Raw genomic sequence first — 17,637 nt, 5'->3', positions numbered from 1 at the left:
TGCATTTTCTTTACTCAGCTCATCGTGGCGTTGAATATACAATATGCCATTGGGTTTTGTGATTTGTCGCTCTTCTTTGAAGAGCATTTTCAACTGCAACTAGCAAGGACAATTACGTTCCTTTTGGGCGTCTTATTTGCTTAGCCAGGTATATTAAGGTACCGACACTTGTTGGAATGGCGATCGGAGCTCCAGACACGTCCTGTTTCTGTTAAACTTCCTAAAAAGAATATCTAAACTCCACCGCGTGTCTTGAACTTTTACCTATAGCTGCTGTCAGAACTTCCCAATGATGTGTAGATATGGAAGAAAATAAATAATAATGTTCTAATGTACTAAAAAAAGTTACTGTTGAAAAATAGTTGAGATAGCCTGTAAACAAACCAGGTAACTAATAATTTAAGTTATATATTTAATTAATATTTGAGCAGGGTATGAATACAACTTTGGGATTGTTTGGTTTAATTCTTATATAAGCTTGGTCGCCTGAAAAAAAAACAAAATAAAAAAAAGTAAAGAATCCGATATATCGATATTTTTTTAATTAAATATATTTCTTAAACATTATAAAAAACACTTTAATTATTTTTAATAAACATATCGCTAGTTTTTATCTCTGATATATCGATGTTTTTTAAAAATATCGAAATCGATATAATTCTCGGCGGCTGATACACCTAGTAAAAGAATGCTGTCGAACATAATTTAATAAAACCACAAGTATTCCCCGTTTTTGAACTGAATTTAAATAAGCAACCGTTTTTTTGAAATTGATTGTAGTTTTCGAACTATTCTATGAATTCATTATTTTACTATTTTTGACCATTAACGGCCATTTATCGGATTAAAATGTATAAATCAGAAATAAACAAAGGTTGAACTGAATATTTTATACTGTTTGGAATCTGTTTCATACATTAGAGTCCAACAGTATTCGCTCATCATGCCTTTGTTTCAAAATATGTCTTGTTGTCCTCCTTTTAGCCTCCTTACTCGTCGTCCATATCACTTAAGTTTTGTGGGACAAAATCAACACGTGAATGCAGAAAATATATTTTAAATTGCCGATTACGTGCTTCTGATCTGGTGATCTGTTACCGAGAAAGTTGTGAACAACATATTGAAACGATGCCCATGCTGCTGCTTCATAAGATTTCATCGCTGGAGACGTGTGGATATTTCCTTGGAGTAATGCAGCAGATATTAAATTGAACACTTGGTGTTAGCTTCCATTATTACTCTGAGTTTATTATTGTTTTTGTTTAGGACAGTTTGCAAGATATTTTGACAATGGGACATGTTGTCCAGCTCCATCTCGAGTGCATAGTCTACGTAATACAATTCATTAATCTGTTTTTTCCTTAAGAGGTTTAACTTAAAGTACTCCAAATGACCGGGAATCGCTTTCAGGTATTGAAATCCAACAGTGATTCCCCCTAAAATTCATGTTTCGTTGGCCAAATTTATATCTGATCATAGAAGACAAATTGTGAATAACATTGGCTCAATTCACCGTAAAGTGAGGGGCTTTAGATTTTACAAACCAAATCATTTCTTTAAATAAAACTCAATTTATTATGTATAATAGATCAATGTTTCATGACACACGAGTATGACACAAGAGTATGACCTAATACGGAGAATTTTAAATTCTTTTGCTTTTATTTCTACTCCCAATTTAAAAATTAATATTTTTCATAATCTTTCAATCTTATATTATTAATATAAATCAATATATTTATGATTCGTTTTTTACTGTAATCAAGGAATTTGAATGTCATGGGCCTTTCCTGAAAAAGCCAATCATTTGAAAATAATCTAATCTAATCATAAAAATTCGACACATATCATTCCACAAGCGCCCTACTAGCTTAATTTAGCTATTCTGGCTATTAAATCTCTAAATTAAAATCGTTTCAGAGATAGGGCAACAATAAGTCATATCCAACAAACTCAATAAAACTGCTTATATATAACAAAAGATAAAATTTATTTGTAACGTATATAAAATAACCTTATATATCTCTGACATATGTACAAATATATTAACTAGTCAGATATTAAACTTTCCAATTCCTCCGGTGTAACATGAATCCTCAATTGCTTTTCTATAATTAGGTCTTGGACTAGACCTAATTCATTCGGCATATGAATTACTGCGTCCATATGTAAAGCCTACAATAAGGTCATATACGTTCAATCTTTGCCCATTCAACATTGCTAAACAATAATTATTATGTACCTTAATCCATGGACACTCCTTCATAGCTTTGTAGAATATATCCCGTTTCGATGTTGCCTTATTTAAATATAGTCGCCAAATCAGTCCACATTTTCTGGTATTCACATTCGGTTCAGTGACCTTCTTAAATAAGTTCATCAGTCGGTTATTATAGTTTGAGGTTCTAACCGGCTGACCTAAAACAATTTCGTTGAAAAGCAGACTACTTAGGTAACACTTAATTTACCAGTTATCGTATCGGTGCTGTTATCGATAATGATATTTTGAACCTTGTCCAGTATTAGAATGCAGAATATAATCGCAATAGGTCTCTCCGATTCTAATAGGGTCTTTTGAATGGTCCACCATTTGGGCACCGCACATCGTCTGGCTATCTGTTCGTTGGCTAGTAAACTTAGAAGGTGGATATTGTTGGGATATTCTTGTAAGCCTTTAAGGAGAACGTCAGAGAGAAGCGATCCACGTGTACTACTACCGCTATCGTGGATAAACAAAATAGTGCAATAACATTCATAAATGAGTTCAATCTGGTATGTGAGATTGTTAGGCTTATCTTTCAGTTCATTAATGGCCTTGTTTAAGAATGATCCACAATCGAACACTCCTGAAACAGAAGTATGATTGAAATCAAGTTCACCGCATTTTTAACGTACATACCATTATGAATATACATAAACCACGCGTGGCATATGATCCAGTCGGTGACAAAATCCGGAAGGAAATGTTCCGCTGGAGACAACGTGTTAATGTTTCCTTGGAGCAAGGCAGCAGATATTAGATTGAACTTAGTGTTAGCTTCCATTAACAATCCAGTTAGAACAGTATCCACGGGTCTTTGCAATACCAATCTCAAAAGATATTGTAAAACAGTGTCTTTGGTTGTATGAGAGAGAGGAAATTGTTCTCTTTTTATAATAGATTCCACTAACACTTTGTACAGATAACACTGATTAGTCTGGCTTTGAGGCCAATTTTCCGTGATGATTCCTTTATTATTGTTTCTGCTTAGGACAGTTTGCAAGATATTTTGACACTGGGTCATTTTGCCAAGCTCCATCTCGATCAGTGCATACTCTACATAATATAGTTCATTATGCTGGTTTTTTTTTAATAGGTTTTTAACAGAGGCCCGAAGAGTCTTCTCTGAAAAGTCTCCTCTGAAAAGACCATTCCTTTTCAGCACAATTAGCAAGCGTTGAAATCTGAACCACCAAATCCTTACGGATATTTGGTCATTACCCTGAAGTCTGTCCGCGCAAGATTCCATTACGGACAGTACAAACTTAAGGTACTCCATTTGACCGGGAATAGCTTTCAGGTATTGAGGTCCAGCAGTGAACCTGAAATTCATGTTTCATTGGGCAAATGTATATCTGATCACCGAAGAAATTGCAAACAACACTGGCGCAATTCAACGTAGAGTGAGAGAGGCTTTATATTTTACAAATCAAACTACTTTATATCTTTAAATAAAACTCAATTTATTATGCATACTAAGTTGACCAGTAGATCTAATATTCTTTGTTGTTTTTTTATAATTTACAAGAATGACTTAATAATGATTATGCTTATAAAAGTGCTATAGAAACATGCCTTTCTCTTACTAACTCTTTGATTTCATATCTACTCAGTATGTTCATGAGGAAATATAGTAATTTACAAAAATTGAGAAAACAATATTATCAAGGAGAGTAAAAACCAATACTCCCAATGAGATTTAGAAGAGAAAAAGTATAGCAAGAGTAAGATTAAAATTAACTTTTTAAGAGTATCCCAAGTCTCCAGATTCGATTATGGATAATATATTTTGGTTGAATTTAAAAATATGAGAAAATCACATGTATTAGTAGTCAACATTACAATAGTCAACATCTTTTATCCTAAATACTAGACTAAATTATTATTAGATATATATAAATATAAATTCAAATGCATAATTGAATGCTGGCACTATATGATGTATATACTTAACGTGACCATGGAAATACGTCTCGTTTTCCCAATAATCTAGCCAATTTACGCGTTATTCGCAGCTAGGTCGGTCACCTTTGGAAAAAACATAACCGGTTATTGGATGCGAAACTCTTATAATCCATAGCTCTGTAGATAAAGACTTCTGTAGATGGCCTTCTTGCAGATTTCGAATCGGACGGTTCGGGTTGAAACTCTAAGGAGTTGTTGAATGAATTTTAAAAATATACCCGCAATTCAAAAACTTTGATTGCTTTATCTTTTACATGCTCAGACTGCAAGCAAGAAACCTACCAATCAGTTTATTTTCTTTACAGTATCTAACCTGATGGAGAAACTCATTGATAGATACTGTTACTAATATCGACGAAGAGTTTGCAGAGTACTGGTTACAAAATCGTATAAATCTAGTCGTGATTATTGGAAATAGTGGACTTTTATTTTACTGAAGAATTGGAAATCTTTTGTTGATATTTTTTAAAAAGTATCTGTATGGGAAGACATGAAAACTTTTGTGCTTTAATTGTATTGATGACAATGTATTGATTGTATAGCTGCCTGGAGCAAATACACCAGCAGCAGTTTCCGTGTAATGAATAATTTGTAAACCACTGAAAAAATCCAGTGACATATTATGTAAGTAATTTGACACACAAGAATGTTATTTTTACTTAAGACGTTAACTGCCGATCACTCCGATCGGATTATTAATACATACTTTGATTTCTGATACTAGTGTGTAGTTGGCGTTGTAAAATAGACATTACTTTCTCTACGGTGTGCTTCAGAGATCTTTCGATTAAGTAGTAGTATAGTTGGTTACGCGTCTTTTATTTTCTATGTAACTTAATTTTAAAATCAAAATGGACTCTAAACCTGGATCTTCTGGCCAGCTTAACAGACAAAATGTAGTAGCAGATAAGATAAAGCAGTGATAGCAATACGTATCTATATAGAAAAGAGAAACTAAGAGAACAAGAATTACTCAAATGTTTAGAAGATAGTAGCGACGGCGAGGATTTGCTGGAATCCCAAGAAACAATTTTACGTCCAACTCGGAGACAGAGTGTGATTTAGACAGTGTTCCGGATCAGTTGATATATATATAACTGTAAGTCGCCTTTGAAAAGCAGTCGGGCTCATATAAATCCACAAATAAATGTTCAGAGGAGAGATACAGGAACTTACAATTTACAACAAAAACAATTTACTTTCAAAAAGAATCAAGAAGTATTAGTACCGGTTTCAAACAGAAGAAAAATCGCTTATAAGAAATTGGAAAAACCTCACCTTGGCAAAATTTTTTTTTTATAGATTTGATTCTTCATGCAAGTACTATTAAATTAACCCGAATAAATAATTACTAGAAAAGATACGACCTTTTCAATATAACGCTTTTTAGAAGATAGATGTCAAGAAATAGGTTTCTTCTTATATTGAGATGTCTGCACTTTTCGTCTGAAAATACTGATCCTAACGACCGTTTGGGAAAAATAAAGTATGTAATAGATTTTTGTAACGAGAAGATGAACAGCATCTATTATCCAGGAAGAGAACTATCTTTAGACAAATCAATGGTGCTTTGGCGAGGACGTTTGTAGTTTAAACAATATATAAAAAACAAACGCCATAAGTACGGAATAAAGCTTTATATGCTGACATAACCGGATGGAATGATACTGAAATTCCGCGAGTATGAAGGTTCATCAGATATATATAGCAGGACTGGACATACATTAAAAATAGTGATGCACTCACTGGAAGACAAGTTAAAACAGGGACATGCACGCACGTAGTATCTTGACAATTTTTATAACAGTACCGAGTTAGCCACAAAGCTACTAGAAAAGGAAACTTATTGTACTGGAACCCTTAGATGTGGCCCTAAGAACGACCGACAGGAAGCCACGAAAGTAGAGCTAAAACGAGGAGAAATCAAAACCATGTTTTCTAATGGAGTTCATATTGGAAAATGGTGTGACAAAGCTGAGGTCAGTTATATGAGTATTGAATTTGGAAATGAAATGGCTATCTTCCGAAATAAAACGGGAAAAGAAATTGAAAAACCCATAACCATTATAGGTTATAACACAAACATGCCTGGAATTAATCATCATGACCAAATGTTGTTCTATTACTTATATGTATATATGTCTATTTTAATGACTGTTTTCTATAGATGAAATATATTTGTTATTGCATCCCTGTTTTATTACCATTTTTGTTTGTTTCTAGCCTTTTGAAATAAATCAATGTGTTAAAATCATCATCAGCTTTATAAAACTAATATATTCTGTAAGTAATTTGTAATACTTAAACTATTTTGATAAATAAAATAAAACAAAATAAAATAATTTTATACCAAGAACCTACTATGTAAATAAACCGATATTTCATTCTCAGTTTAAAAAAAAACAGTTACATTATATATACTTTACCCCATCATGTCTTCTAAAATGTTGTGGTTAGAACTTTCAATAGGATACAGTTCTAAATAAATTGGAAGCAAGCTTTCAATAGAATCCAAACTCCATGACACATAGTCTAAACCCAGCTCCTGCATAGTGGCATGTCTAGATGGTATAAGGGGAACCTTCCAATTTAAATAGGAAGCACGCAGAAATTACAATAATGTTATAACATAAGTATCATGTTTACCTTGAGTAGAGTAAAAACATGTATTACTAAGTTGTAAATATTTTTGGGCATTGCTATTGGGTGAAGGAGTGAATCCACATCTTCATTGAAGACCATCCGCTGAGGATCAACACAATCATCCTCAACTGTAATAAAATTGCAATAATAAAATTAATTTTTGAATAATTGACAAATTCTGACCATATGGCAACCAGTGACAAGCTTCTCTTAATTTTTCAATTCTAAACCACAGCTCATGTTTAGGCATTTTAGATATTAAAGTGCTCTGGAATTATTCAATTTATAGACATAGTTCATATAAAATAGATGTATACATTACCTCTTCTAGACTTTGTAACAGATCTTCATTAAAAATATCATCAATCTGGACAACAGCACTCTGAACATTTGAACCAAAGGTTAAATCTAAGTAATAGTTTAGAAGAAACCAAAGTCTTTCAAATAAACCAGTTTGACGTAGAAACAGGCCACATTGATACAAAATTCTGTAATGTTAAAATTAACTGGATACAGAAAAACAAGAGAACTAGATATACCTCAGAATATTTTGTTCAAATATATCTTTGTCAAAAGTTGCAGTTATTCTGACTTGATGTAGTATAGATAAGCACTCAGTATATTTTGCTAAAACTTGTGGAGCCGATGTCATAGAGCATTGGCTATTTTCAATAAGACCTTGCCATAGAATTATGTTATCTAAACCAAATGGACATTAGAAAAATATAACTGTTGTTATAAGAAATACCTAATATAACCGTTACAAGAATACCTTTTCTGTCTTTTATCATCCTCTCTAGCTTTTCCTGTACTTCATCTGAAGGATATGTTTCAATTACTTTTAGTAACTCTCTATACAAAGAATCTGAGTAGAGATTATGAGCAAGAGCCTTTTCAATTATACTAATTTTGCGGTCAAGTAGAACACGTTGTGATTTTGCTATACTGCCTTTTTTATTTTTTTCAAACTCATACATTTCATCCTGGAATAAATAAAGAAGCAGTAATTGGTAATCAAATATTCCTCAAAATATTACCTCTAATTTAAGATAATCGAGCCACATCAGAACATTATGTGGGTTTTCATTAAGCTCCTTATTATATAAAGTTCTTCTTTTTAAGAAATTTTCTTCATTTATTAAATGTACTCTATCAACTTCCCTATTTGATTTAATATTGATTTTAAAATATCTAAAAAAATTATAAGTAGAAAAGTTATTTTGAATATCACTGAAATTACCTTTTGTGTCTTTGTTTTTGCACTATGCTGCTTCTATATTTTACTGAATACTTGGGACATTTTGGTCTATGTATTCTGTTAACACTTAAGTACTCCTTATGTCCTTTTAAGACAATATCATAGCTTGCACTTTGATTAGAATCATTATCATGATTAACATTGTTATCATCTGAAATGACACAATCATCTGAGGAATCATTGTTTTCGACTTCATATTGTCGCATCAACACCTCTGATGACTCATTTGCAAGATCTCCAGTTTTTATTACCAATTCTTCTGGAAAACTAGAATTATTCAACCAGGAATATGATCCTGGTATTGTTTCAATATCCATTTTATTTGAATTTTCCATTTTTCGTTGAAATATTTATGGCACAATATAAATATCTATTATCACTACACGACTGAACTTGTTTTACCTATATCGTTTACTAGAAAAAAGGAAAATATGTTGCACAAAATCTAAAAGGAATGATTTAGAGGGCAAACATGAGAAGAGGACGATTTAGATTTGGAAAAAGACCTCAAAGTGTACAAAAATATCTTTGTTTGACAATAAAACAAGCTTTACTACCGCTGCTTTACAAACCACACTACTCAAATGACAGTACTAGCTGATAAAAACATCAGACATCACTGAAATCTGTCATTCAATGGTAAAATGATATCAAATCGACTGCTACGTTGCCGATATGTTAAATTAGTATTTACTTATATATATAGTATTTATATATATTAGTATTTACTCGTATATATATATACGAGTTGGTATAATCATAGAGAAACTTTAATTACTCTATGGTATAATGGGGATTTATACATTTGCCGCCAGCTGCATCTTGAAATTTTCCCGTTTATCTAAAGTCTGCAATCCGTTAACCTAATTCATAAACATACAAAATAAATTTTTTTGTTAATTAGATTTTGCAAATACTAAAATATCGCAATATAAAACAAAATATAGTTTTGCATAGTAGTAGGATTTGTATTAAATATTTGAATCTCGTTTTATTCATTTTTCCGTTTTCTAACATTTATACTTTTAGGGCGCTTCTATTTTATTTATATTATTTATCATATTTCACAGTAAAAAATACGTTATGTGAAAGCAACAGCGAAAAGAACATACATGAATAAATTGAACTAAAATGTATCAAGACAAATAATCTAAATTTGCTTACAATAGATTCGTCGATAACGACTACTACGTGATTGTAACTAAATAATAATTTTAAAAATAGAGTATTAATATGTTTCTTTGTATTTCGAGATTTTGATTGTTTCTGATCTGTGATTGGTGGCTAATTGAAATATTACTCCAAAAATACAAGGTCTAAAGGGATTAGTGTTTCAAACAATTGACACAATGATCCTATTTCAGTTGTTGAGTATATTTTATTTCCGTGTTTGTTAATATTCGAGAAGCTATCGGTCGTTCCGTTTTACTATTATCCCTCAAGTCGGAAAGAACTAAACAAGTTACAAAATTTTAAGCATCTGTTGTTAATATGAATTATTTATCAAAGTTAAGATACATTAAAATACTATCAGACGTTATAATATTCGTTATACATTCTTCAGAATATATTCTTATTTCCTGGTGATGTTACAAATTTTGTATTTTTTAACAGAGAATTAAGAGGTTTCACAATTTCAACGAAAGTTTAAACGAATCCTCTATGGTACTCAAAAATCAAATAACTTTTGAATTTGATTTTTAATTTCTTTTTTTTTTGGGCATAACAGTACCGTATAACAGACTTACTAATTATGGGATTTTCGGAATTTGTTTTTATGTGATATTTTATTTTACAACTGAAAGTCAAAGGTTCATCTTTATTTAAAACAATATCAAAACATATATGTATATATTTAATCTTAATTTTGTAAATCAAAATTTACATATTTTGTTAAAAATTTGTACCACATAATTTGCTTCTTTGCGTCTTTTAAATTGGATGAATATTTGGATGAGGATTGTCTTTGATTGAAAATGGTTGATAGCTTTCTCCGTTTATAAGTAATGACAGTTCAAAACCTGAAAAATATTTATTACTCTAGGAAAATCTAAATCCAAAATACCACCGAATGAAGATTTTTGAAAATATATTAAGAGATTTATGCTGTGAGAGAGTGTAATAGAGGTTTAATATTGTGGTAAAATTGGTCAATAACTGCAAATGAATCAGACAACATTACTGTTAGTTTCATAGTCATGATTATACTCAGTTTTTGTACTTACTCTGTTTTATGTTACATCCTCTTTATAGATTTTCTCGGGTCTAAGTTACATGGATATCATTAAGATTGTAGTAATATTCGTCAATAAATGCAAATTTATCATATTCTTTCAAATTTGGGTAGATGTCCATATATTCACCTTGTGGCTTATATAACAGTATACATCTTTTACCTCTTTTGCCCATGCTTCTACACTTACGGAATCATTTTCATCTCTAATAGCTGTGGATTTAACATTATAAGCTGCTTCTATGTTTTGTAAATCTTTATGAATTACTAAATCTATTCTTCTTACATTAGTAATATCTACATCGTCTCTTATATTATCCATTTTCACATTAAATGGTATTTTAGCTGTTAATTTGGTTGCAACTTATTCTCTATTTGTTTTCGAGAGATGTAGGTGTTTAAGGTATTTTCATGTCCAAAATGTGTTTTGGTGAATTCTACTTCATATTCTTCACCTCTTTTTCTAATTTAATAGTCGCTAGGCAATGTGTAATTATCTCCGAGATTTATTGGGGAGCATAATTGGCAACGCCGCACGGCTCCGACCGTCTTAATTTGGTGATATTAGGTACTTTTCTCCAAACAAATTTGAGCGAACGTAGGAAAAATTGGCGGGATGTTGAATGACATATGTTCATAGAGAAACTTACTTCATAGAGTTATTCTATGCATATGTTTTGGTTTTGAGAAAATAACCCTGTTTTTCCTTGTAATTTAATTATTACTATAAAGATTTCTTTGAATGATAAATATGTGTTTTATATCTATTAACGTTTGATTTAATGTATCTTCATTCTCAAAAGTGTTGTGTATCCAGTATATGTGCAGAAATAAAAACCAGACGTAGTTTTCCTTGGAAGAAACACCCCAAGTTAGCAAGATTAAGGGTGTGTGTGACTTATCATTGCTTGTACCTAGTAAGTATACAATTATTTATATAAAGCATTTGTGTTCATATATATTATTATTTACAGGAATACAACAGAAGAAATCATGAACATATTTCCCACACTTTAAATCCAAAATATGTCCAATAGAGGCAATGGTAAAATTACATTGAAAGTAAATGTAATTATACTACATGAAAAGTTTTTGTTACCCTTTAAAAAGTTGTTTGTAAAGTGCCATCAATTTAAAACTTAATTATTTTGAAGGGGTTCATTACTTGAAAGAAATCTATATTGGTCAACATACTTATAATTAATATTTTATCTTAAGGCTCCTTAACCAAGATAAATTTTTCAACAAGGATGTTAATAAAATACTTTAATACAAAATAGTATAATACATAATAAGAGCACAGCAGTAATTTTAAAATATATCATGTGTTTTTAAAATTTTTTGTTGCTGTTTTTTAAAATATTACTTTTAGTATGTTTTCTCCATTCTGATGTATATCATACGATTTAACTGTTTTAATTATCCGTTCCATAATTTTCGTTAATTTTTATATCCACATTTAATTATTTTTTATTTATATACTTGATCAGTAGAATATCACGTCAGAGGTTAGTGATACGTATGAAATCGTCGACCAATGAAGTGCTCCCATTATAAAATATTTTCATTACAGGTGCCTTTAATAGTAATTTAAACTAGCCAATGAAATTCAGCGAAATGACGTTCTTAACGCCCTCCTGCTGAGACCACGCAAAACAATTCTGAAATTATTTGTATTAACACCATAGAAAAATTTAACACTCCATATATTACTCCATGGCTGTGTGCAATCACTTTTTGCGTTCAATACCGCTATGGAAAATTGAGCAGCATATTTGATTATATTGATTATTTGATTTGGTTAAGAGTAAAATTAATGAAACGTAGTAATATTATTTTTTATGCAACATTTCAAATTAAATATGAATATATATTACCCTAAAATTATATGTAAATTTCAACAACTGGAAGTGTTGTAATTGTGTTTACCAAGAATATTAGGACCATATTGAAATAATAAGGCATATTGTATTAAAACAAAAAATTGTAATGATCAGACATAAAAACAATTTTACAAGCTATTCTACTTACATAAAAACAACACAATATTAATAAAAATATACGCTATTCAAATATATTAACATTTTTACACAAAGACATTATATACTGAAACCTATAAAATAAATTTAAAAAAAACAGAAACCATGTTTATATAAAATGAGCTAAATATAATGACAAGTCCAGCCCCCACACAAATAAGACTAAAAAGCTTATTCGTACATGTAAAATTCAATGAAATATTCCTTAAAATCAGTGAATGTAATTTAAGTTGTTTAATAAATTTTGTACATATACATATGCTCACCTGATCTACTTGTTACTTGGAAAATAGGTGTTTTTTAATTTCCCTTTTTTTGTATATTTGATTTTCTTTATCCTCATCTTACATAAAGGACTCGCATATCCTATGAATGCTTTTACAAAATTCAGTAAATTTATCATTGTTGTTAACAAGTTTCGTGAGCACATTATTAACTAACTTAAATACCGATACTTTAATATCCATATCGTGATTTTCTAAAAGATGTTGATTCTTATTTGATGTCGACGAAAACATTTTATTGCATATCTGGCAGCTAACGTTCCCACTATAAACAAAATTGATGGTATTTGAATTTCATAACTTTTATGGGTGGACAGACAATTTTAAAATAGCCAAGGAATTCGGAATACCCCCCAAGAGAAAGAGGAAGGAGTAGGACCGATTATGCGCATGCGCCAATTCCATCATTACATTCAGTTTGACATACTCTATTTTAACATTTTTTTTATGCTTAGCATTCATTTTAGCGAAAATCGCCGAATCTTCGCACAAACCCCGAGCTTTCGCTTCGTTCAACTCTGTACTCACCATAATGTACACTCTATATGATAATGAGTTATACACATAGAAAAAAGTTATGGAATAGTGACTACGTTGGGAACTATCGACTGAAAACATTCGAAACAGTCGATAGTCAAAAAACTAGCCACTGAAAATACTAATTAGCAATTACTATTTATAGTTTTTACAGTTAAATGTATGGTTCGACTGTTATGTTGAATTCGTGATGTCAGATATACAAATAGTTTCCTGTATAACTTGTGAGAGAGGAAAGCGCGGATACAATTGCTTGGAGCACTTAAATTTATATGTCCTTATATTTTCCAACGGTAGTATAAGCGAGACGGAGATGTACTTATTCCTTCACTTACTAACTTTAACAAAGAAAAGGTAAAAAATAATTACTGAATACTATTAACATGCAATTAATAATTTCATTTAAACGAAGTAGAATAATTTTTATATTTGAATGTTCTGTGGATCTGTAAAAAGTAATGGAGTAGTACCTAACAAATGTTTTTTATCCTATTTTAATATGTTAATTGCTATTTCCAAACAATATGCTATAATAAATATAAATAATACAATAGCACTTAAACAAAACCTAAAAACTAAAGATTTACAATAATCATAAATACTAAATAAAATTTAAACATATACGTAATCATAGACAATAGAGGTGTTGGTCACCAAAAAAATATCGATATTTCTTATATAAAAAATATCAGTATATCGTTTTCAATATAAAATTATTTAATTTAAAAAAATCGAAATATAGATATATAACAAGAACAAAATTTCGAGATTTTTTGCAATAAGTATAAAATATTGCTATTCTCCAAAAAAATTATGGATATTTTAAAGAAAAAATAAAAATAATGACATATTAGCCTAAAAAAATATTTAAAATTAAGTAGCAATATTTAAACCTATATAACGATGTTATAGATTTATACCTATATATATACTTGTAAAAATATCTTTAATATTAGGGATGGCGAAAAAGTACCAATATATCAATTTTTGTTTAAATATGTATATTATCTAAAATATATTATAGAAAATATGTAGATTGCTGCAGTTAATTTCAAATTCACAAATGCGCGCGATTTTAATATTAAAGATATATACACATTAACATTATTTTGAGTTATTCTTCCTGTTGTTTGTAGAATTTAATAATGTCAAAAAGGTGTTTTGATTAAAATCTACTCCTTTTTGAGATTTAAAGAGTTGGAAATGGAGGAAAAATTAAATAAAATAACACAATAGTTTTAATAAATATATAATAAATCAAATTTCCTTCTTAATGGGTGAGTTTTTAAATTATTATATCAACTGGGAAGTAAAATTTTATTTGATCATTCATTATACCACCTTATATAAAAATACATTATAAAATTAAAATAGTACATTAGATTGTGATGCACCTTTGAACTAGAACAACAATAGGTTTCAATGCAGTTAGTAGTTTTTAAGGATATTGGAAGGGCATCTAAAGAATCAAATCCTATTATAAAAGTTTCATTATGAAATAGAACATTTTCAATGAAATGAGAATATTACCCATATGTTAGGCCTTTCTTCTGTATAGCCACTGTGACAGCAGCGTTCAAAAAATTCATTGGATCTCCTAGATCTTCTTCATAATGATTTGATATGGAACTAACTGTATCGATGCTCATTGAACTTGATGTAGAAGCTACTGATGATTCATTTTCTTGTTCTTTTTGAAGATTCTCATAGTTATCACAAGTAGATTCTTGAATAATAATATGATTACCTATAAAGAATAAGATGGGGAGTTAGAACTGAACTAGCTGATGAAGCATACCTAATGTAATGGAGCCACTTTTACTACTGTTAGAAATATTGGAGCTAATATTTGACGAGTTACTCATATTGGTTCTCCAACCAGATTGTAGGCCATGGGATTGTATTGCCATTAAAATGGCATCATCTTCCACTTGACCATCATTCTCACAATCTTCTACAAAATGTGCTGCATCAAAAGGTCTATCTACCCAGTTTTCTAACATGCTATTAATTGTATTGTCCACAAATCCTCTGGCAATTTGTCTTGCTTGCCATTTTCTAAAAATAGCTAATGTTAAAATGTCAAGAGCTGTCTAACAATGATGCTTACCTCAAATAATAATCTTGATTTTTAGGCTGGACAGATACTAAAGTTACAGGAATTTCATTCTCAATACTACTTTCTAAAGGAAATTTCTGTGAATCATCCTCATCTGAACTATCTCTATCCATTATGTCTTCTGTTTTAGCTAAGAATGTTTTCAGACAACAATTTTGTGTAGAGTTTATTTGTGTTGGTCCTAAATATTTCAAAATTTAATAACAAAAGTGCCTGACAATTATAATTTTCTCTACCCTTCTTGTGACTCTCATCAAACCAACATGCTTGGTCATCCTTTGATGAGGAAGATGCATCAGACAGTATGCCTGATGAATGTCTCATGTGATGTTTTCCTTTTACTTCCCATACATATCGAGCCTTCTTCAAGGGCTTTTCTTCATCTATGTCATCGTTTTTTCGGGAGTTCTCGCCTTTTTCATGTCTTTCCATATCTTGCAGAAATCAAAATCCCGATTAGGCCAAGAACCAGTATTGACCAGTGGTCAAGAACTTATAAATGGACCATTGCAGTGGACAGAACTCTAATTTATTGATTTGACACGTATAAATAAAGCACAAAGACGCCCAAATTTGTGATAAAAAACGTAACGTACATGCTCTGCCTTCGCATAGAAGAAAATCCAAACAAAATCGGAAGTAGATACTTTGAAAATCGAATTTGAATGTACTGGATCACTGGGTTATTTACAAATTTTAATCAGATGTTTTTTTAATATTAACAGACGTTTGTTTTTGTCACACCGTCTCTTTCTAATTTGATCTATGATTACGCAAAAGAGAAAGATAGATTATTTCCTTACGTCATTTTCCTCATTAGTTTGACTTTTGTAGAAATTTTTAGGATTCTGTTAATTTTATTGTCTTATCAAGTTTACTAAGTGGAATAACATATGTAATGAGAATAATAACTAATTAAAAATGTTATTTTTAATAATTTCGATATACTACATATTACATAGCTTCGTCTTATTGATAGTAGATGGCGCTTAGAACTTTTTAATATCATTTTAGTATAAACCATAAACTTTGAGGTAAAAAATTATTTAGTGGAATTAACTACATATTTTCGTACTGACGTCTTAAGGAAATTAATATATTTTATTTGTTTTCTTAAAACCCCTTTCTTAAATTTTTAACAAATCTTGGTTGTTGTACAGTCTTAACTGAAAAATTTTCCTTTTTATATTTCTTTCTATTTCATCTACACGCACCATCACGACAAACGAGAGTTTCATTTTTTTTTTCAATTGTTGACGCGGGAACATTTCATATATATCATTGCCATCCACCTAGAAAATCCTACTTGCCTTTTCAAAATGAAATAGAAAAAGGCAACTGCATGCGAATATTACTTCAATCTTTTTGAAGAACTGGATGCCAAGATTAACTAGAAGAGGCCTGGGTAGAAGAACAGTGAAAACAATCAAAACAGTGGAATAGGTTGTAAATGGGAAAACTGTGAGATTTTGGCTACAATTTCCTTAGTCATCCCGCTATTTTATTGATTTGGTGCCGTCAGAAGAAATTTGTTTTGTGACAGGCCTTTCAGACCGCCACTTTCGAAAGGAATAGAAAAATAAAGGAATTTAAATATTATGTTTAATCTATTTAATAAAATAGACAATGCATATCATCAAACTTTAGGACGTGAGCACGTCGTAATGTTGCCACATTTACTTAGAATTTTGGATTACAACATTAGCCAGTTTGTAATCTCTAATTATTATCGCTAATGTTAGGGAATTTTGTAGACATATGAAACCACAGTCGATCAGTACCAATACAAATCGAATTTTATAGATCGATTCGGTTACATGTTCCGACGCAACAAATAACATTCTAATATTTTTAACTAGGGTAAAAACCAGGTAAAAATCTAGGTATATAACTAGGAGGACCCACCGGCGCTATATCAGTCTCGGGTGAAATAATGTTTATAAATGTTTATACATGTGACTGCTGAATATTTTAATATATGCACTTCACTACACAACATTACACTGGATCAGATGGTTTGATTTTTTTGAGTCTGTGTCCTGTTTCTGGTGGTATCCAATAGTTGCAATATTTCAATATTCGACTTTAAAACTAATTTTATTTTTTACAAACTGAATGTATGGTTCGCATTGGATGTTTTATTGGAAGAACTAATTCAAATTAAGTGTAGTTCACATTATCGAAAAGTTTACCTAAACGGACATGATTCAAATAAGCGCTTTATTAAAGTATTTGATTAATACATATTTATTAATAAGAGGAGAGAAGTACATATAACTAATAGTTAATTAAACCCTAA

General features: G+C 30.5%; 2 protein-coding genes and 1 long non-coding RNA gene across 7 annotated transcripts; 1 reads left to right on the top strand and 2 right to left on the bottom strand.

Moving 5' to 3' along the window:
* Window positions 1–1,971: 1,971 nt before the first annotated feature.
* LOC143196715 (nuclear exosome regulator NRDE2) lies at window positions 1,972–8,784 on the bottom strand. Its single transcript, XM_076404636.1, has 12 exons — window positions 8,109–8,784; window positions 7,906–8,059; window positions 7,641–7,851; window positions 7,408–7,567; window positions 7,191–7,356; window positions 7,052–7,136; window positions 6,872–6,996; window positions 6,652–6,806; window positions 2,900–3,582; window positions 2,469–2,846; window positions 2,243–2,418; window positions 1,972–2,175 (listed from the first exon to the last, which is right to left on the bottom strand). Exons 1-12 carry the CDS (start codon window positions 8,459–8,461, stop codon window positions 2,050–2,052), a joined length of 2,772 nt encoding a protein of 923 aa, XP_076260751.1. The 5' UTR covers window positions 8,462–8,784; the 3' UTR covers window positions 1,972–2,049.
* Window positions 8,785–11,004: 2,220 nt separating this feature from the next.
* Window positions 11,005–11,540, top strand: LOC143196719 (uncharacterized). Its single transcript, XR_013005804.1, has 2 exons — window positions 11,005–11,276; window positions 11,334–11,540. It is a non-coding gene; the product is annotated as an uncharacterized LOC143196719 (long non-coding RNA).
* A 2,912-nt stretch (window positions 11,541–14,452) lies between these two features.
* LOC143196716 (uncharacterized) lies at window positions 14,453–16,149 on the bottom strand. 5 transcript variants are annotated; one of them, XM_076404641.1, is made up of 6 exons: window positions 15,935–16,075; window positions 15,575–15,862; window positions 15,330–15,519; window positions 15,018–15,277; window positions 14,750–14,966; window positions 14,453–14,693 (listed from the first exon to the last, which is right to left on the bottom strand). In XM_076404641.1, the coding sequence occupies exons 2-6, from the start codon at window positions 15,768–15,770 to the stop codon at window positions 14,687–14,689; spliced, it is 870 nt and encodes a 289-aa protein (XP_076260756.1). In that variant the 5' UTR covers window positions 15,771–15,862; window positions 15,935–16,075; the 3' UTR covers window positions 14,453–14,686. The 5 variants fall into 5 exon arrangements, with proteins under 5 accessions (XP_076260756.1, XP_076260753.1, XP_076260755.1 ...); XM_076404638.1 differs by having other exon boundaries at window positions 14,453–14,678; XM_076404640.1 differs by having other exon boundaries at window positions 15,575–16,149.
* Window positions 16,150–17,637: the final 1,488 nt, after the last annotated feature.

Source organism: Rhynchophorus ferrugineus, unplaced genomic scaffold, assembly GCF_030347505.1.
Source record: "Rhynchophorus ferrugineus isolate W39M unplaced genomic scaffold, kcgeb_rfMv2 rfM4, whole genome shotgun sequence".
Lineage (NCBI taxonomy): Eukaryota > Metazoa > Arthropoda > Insecta > Coleoptera > Curculionidae > Rhynchophorus > Rhynchophorus ferrugineus.
The sequence above is the reverse complement of the archived record's forward strand: the minus strand, read 5'-3'. Positions and strand labels throughout refer to the sequence as shown.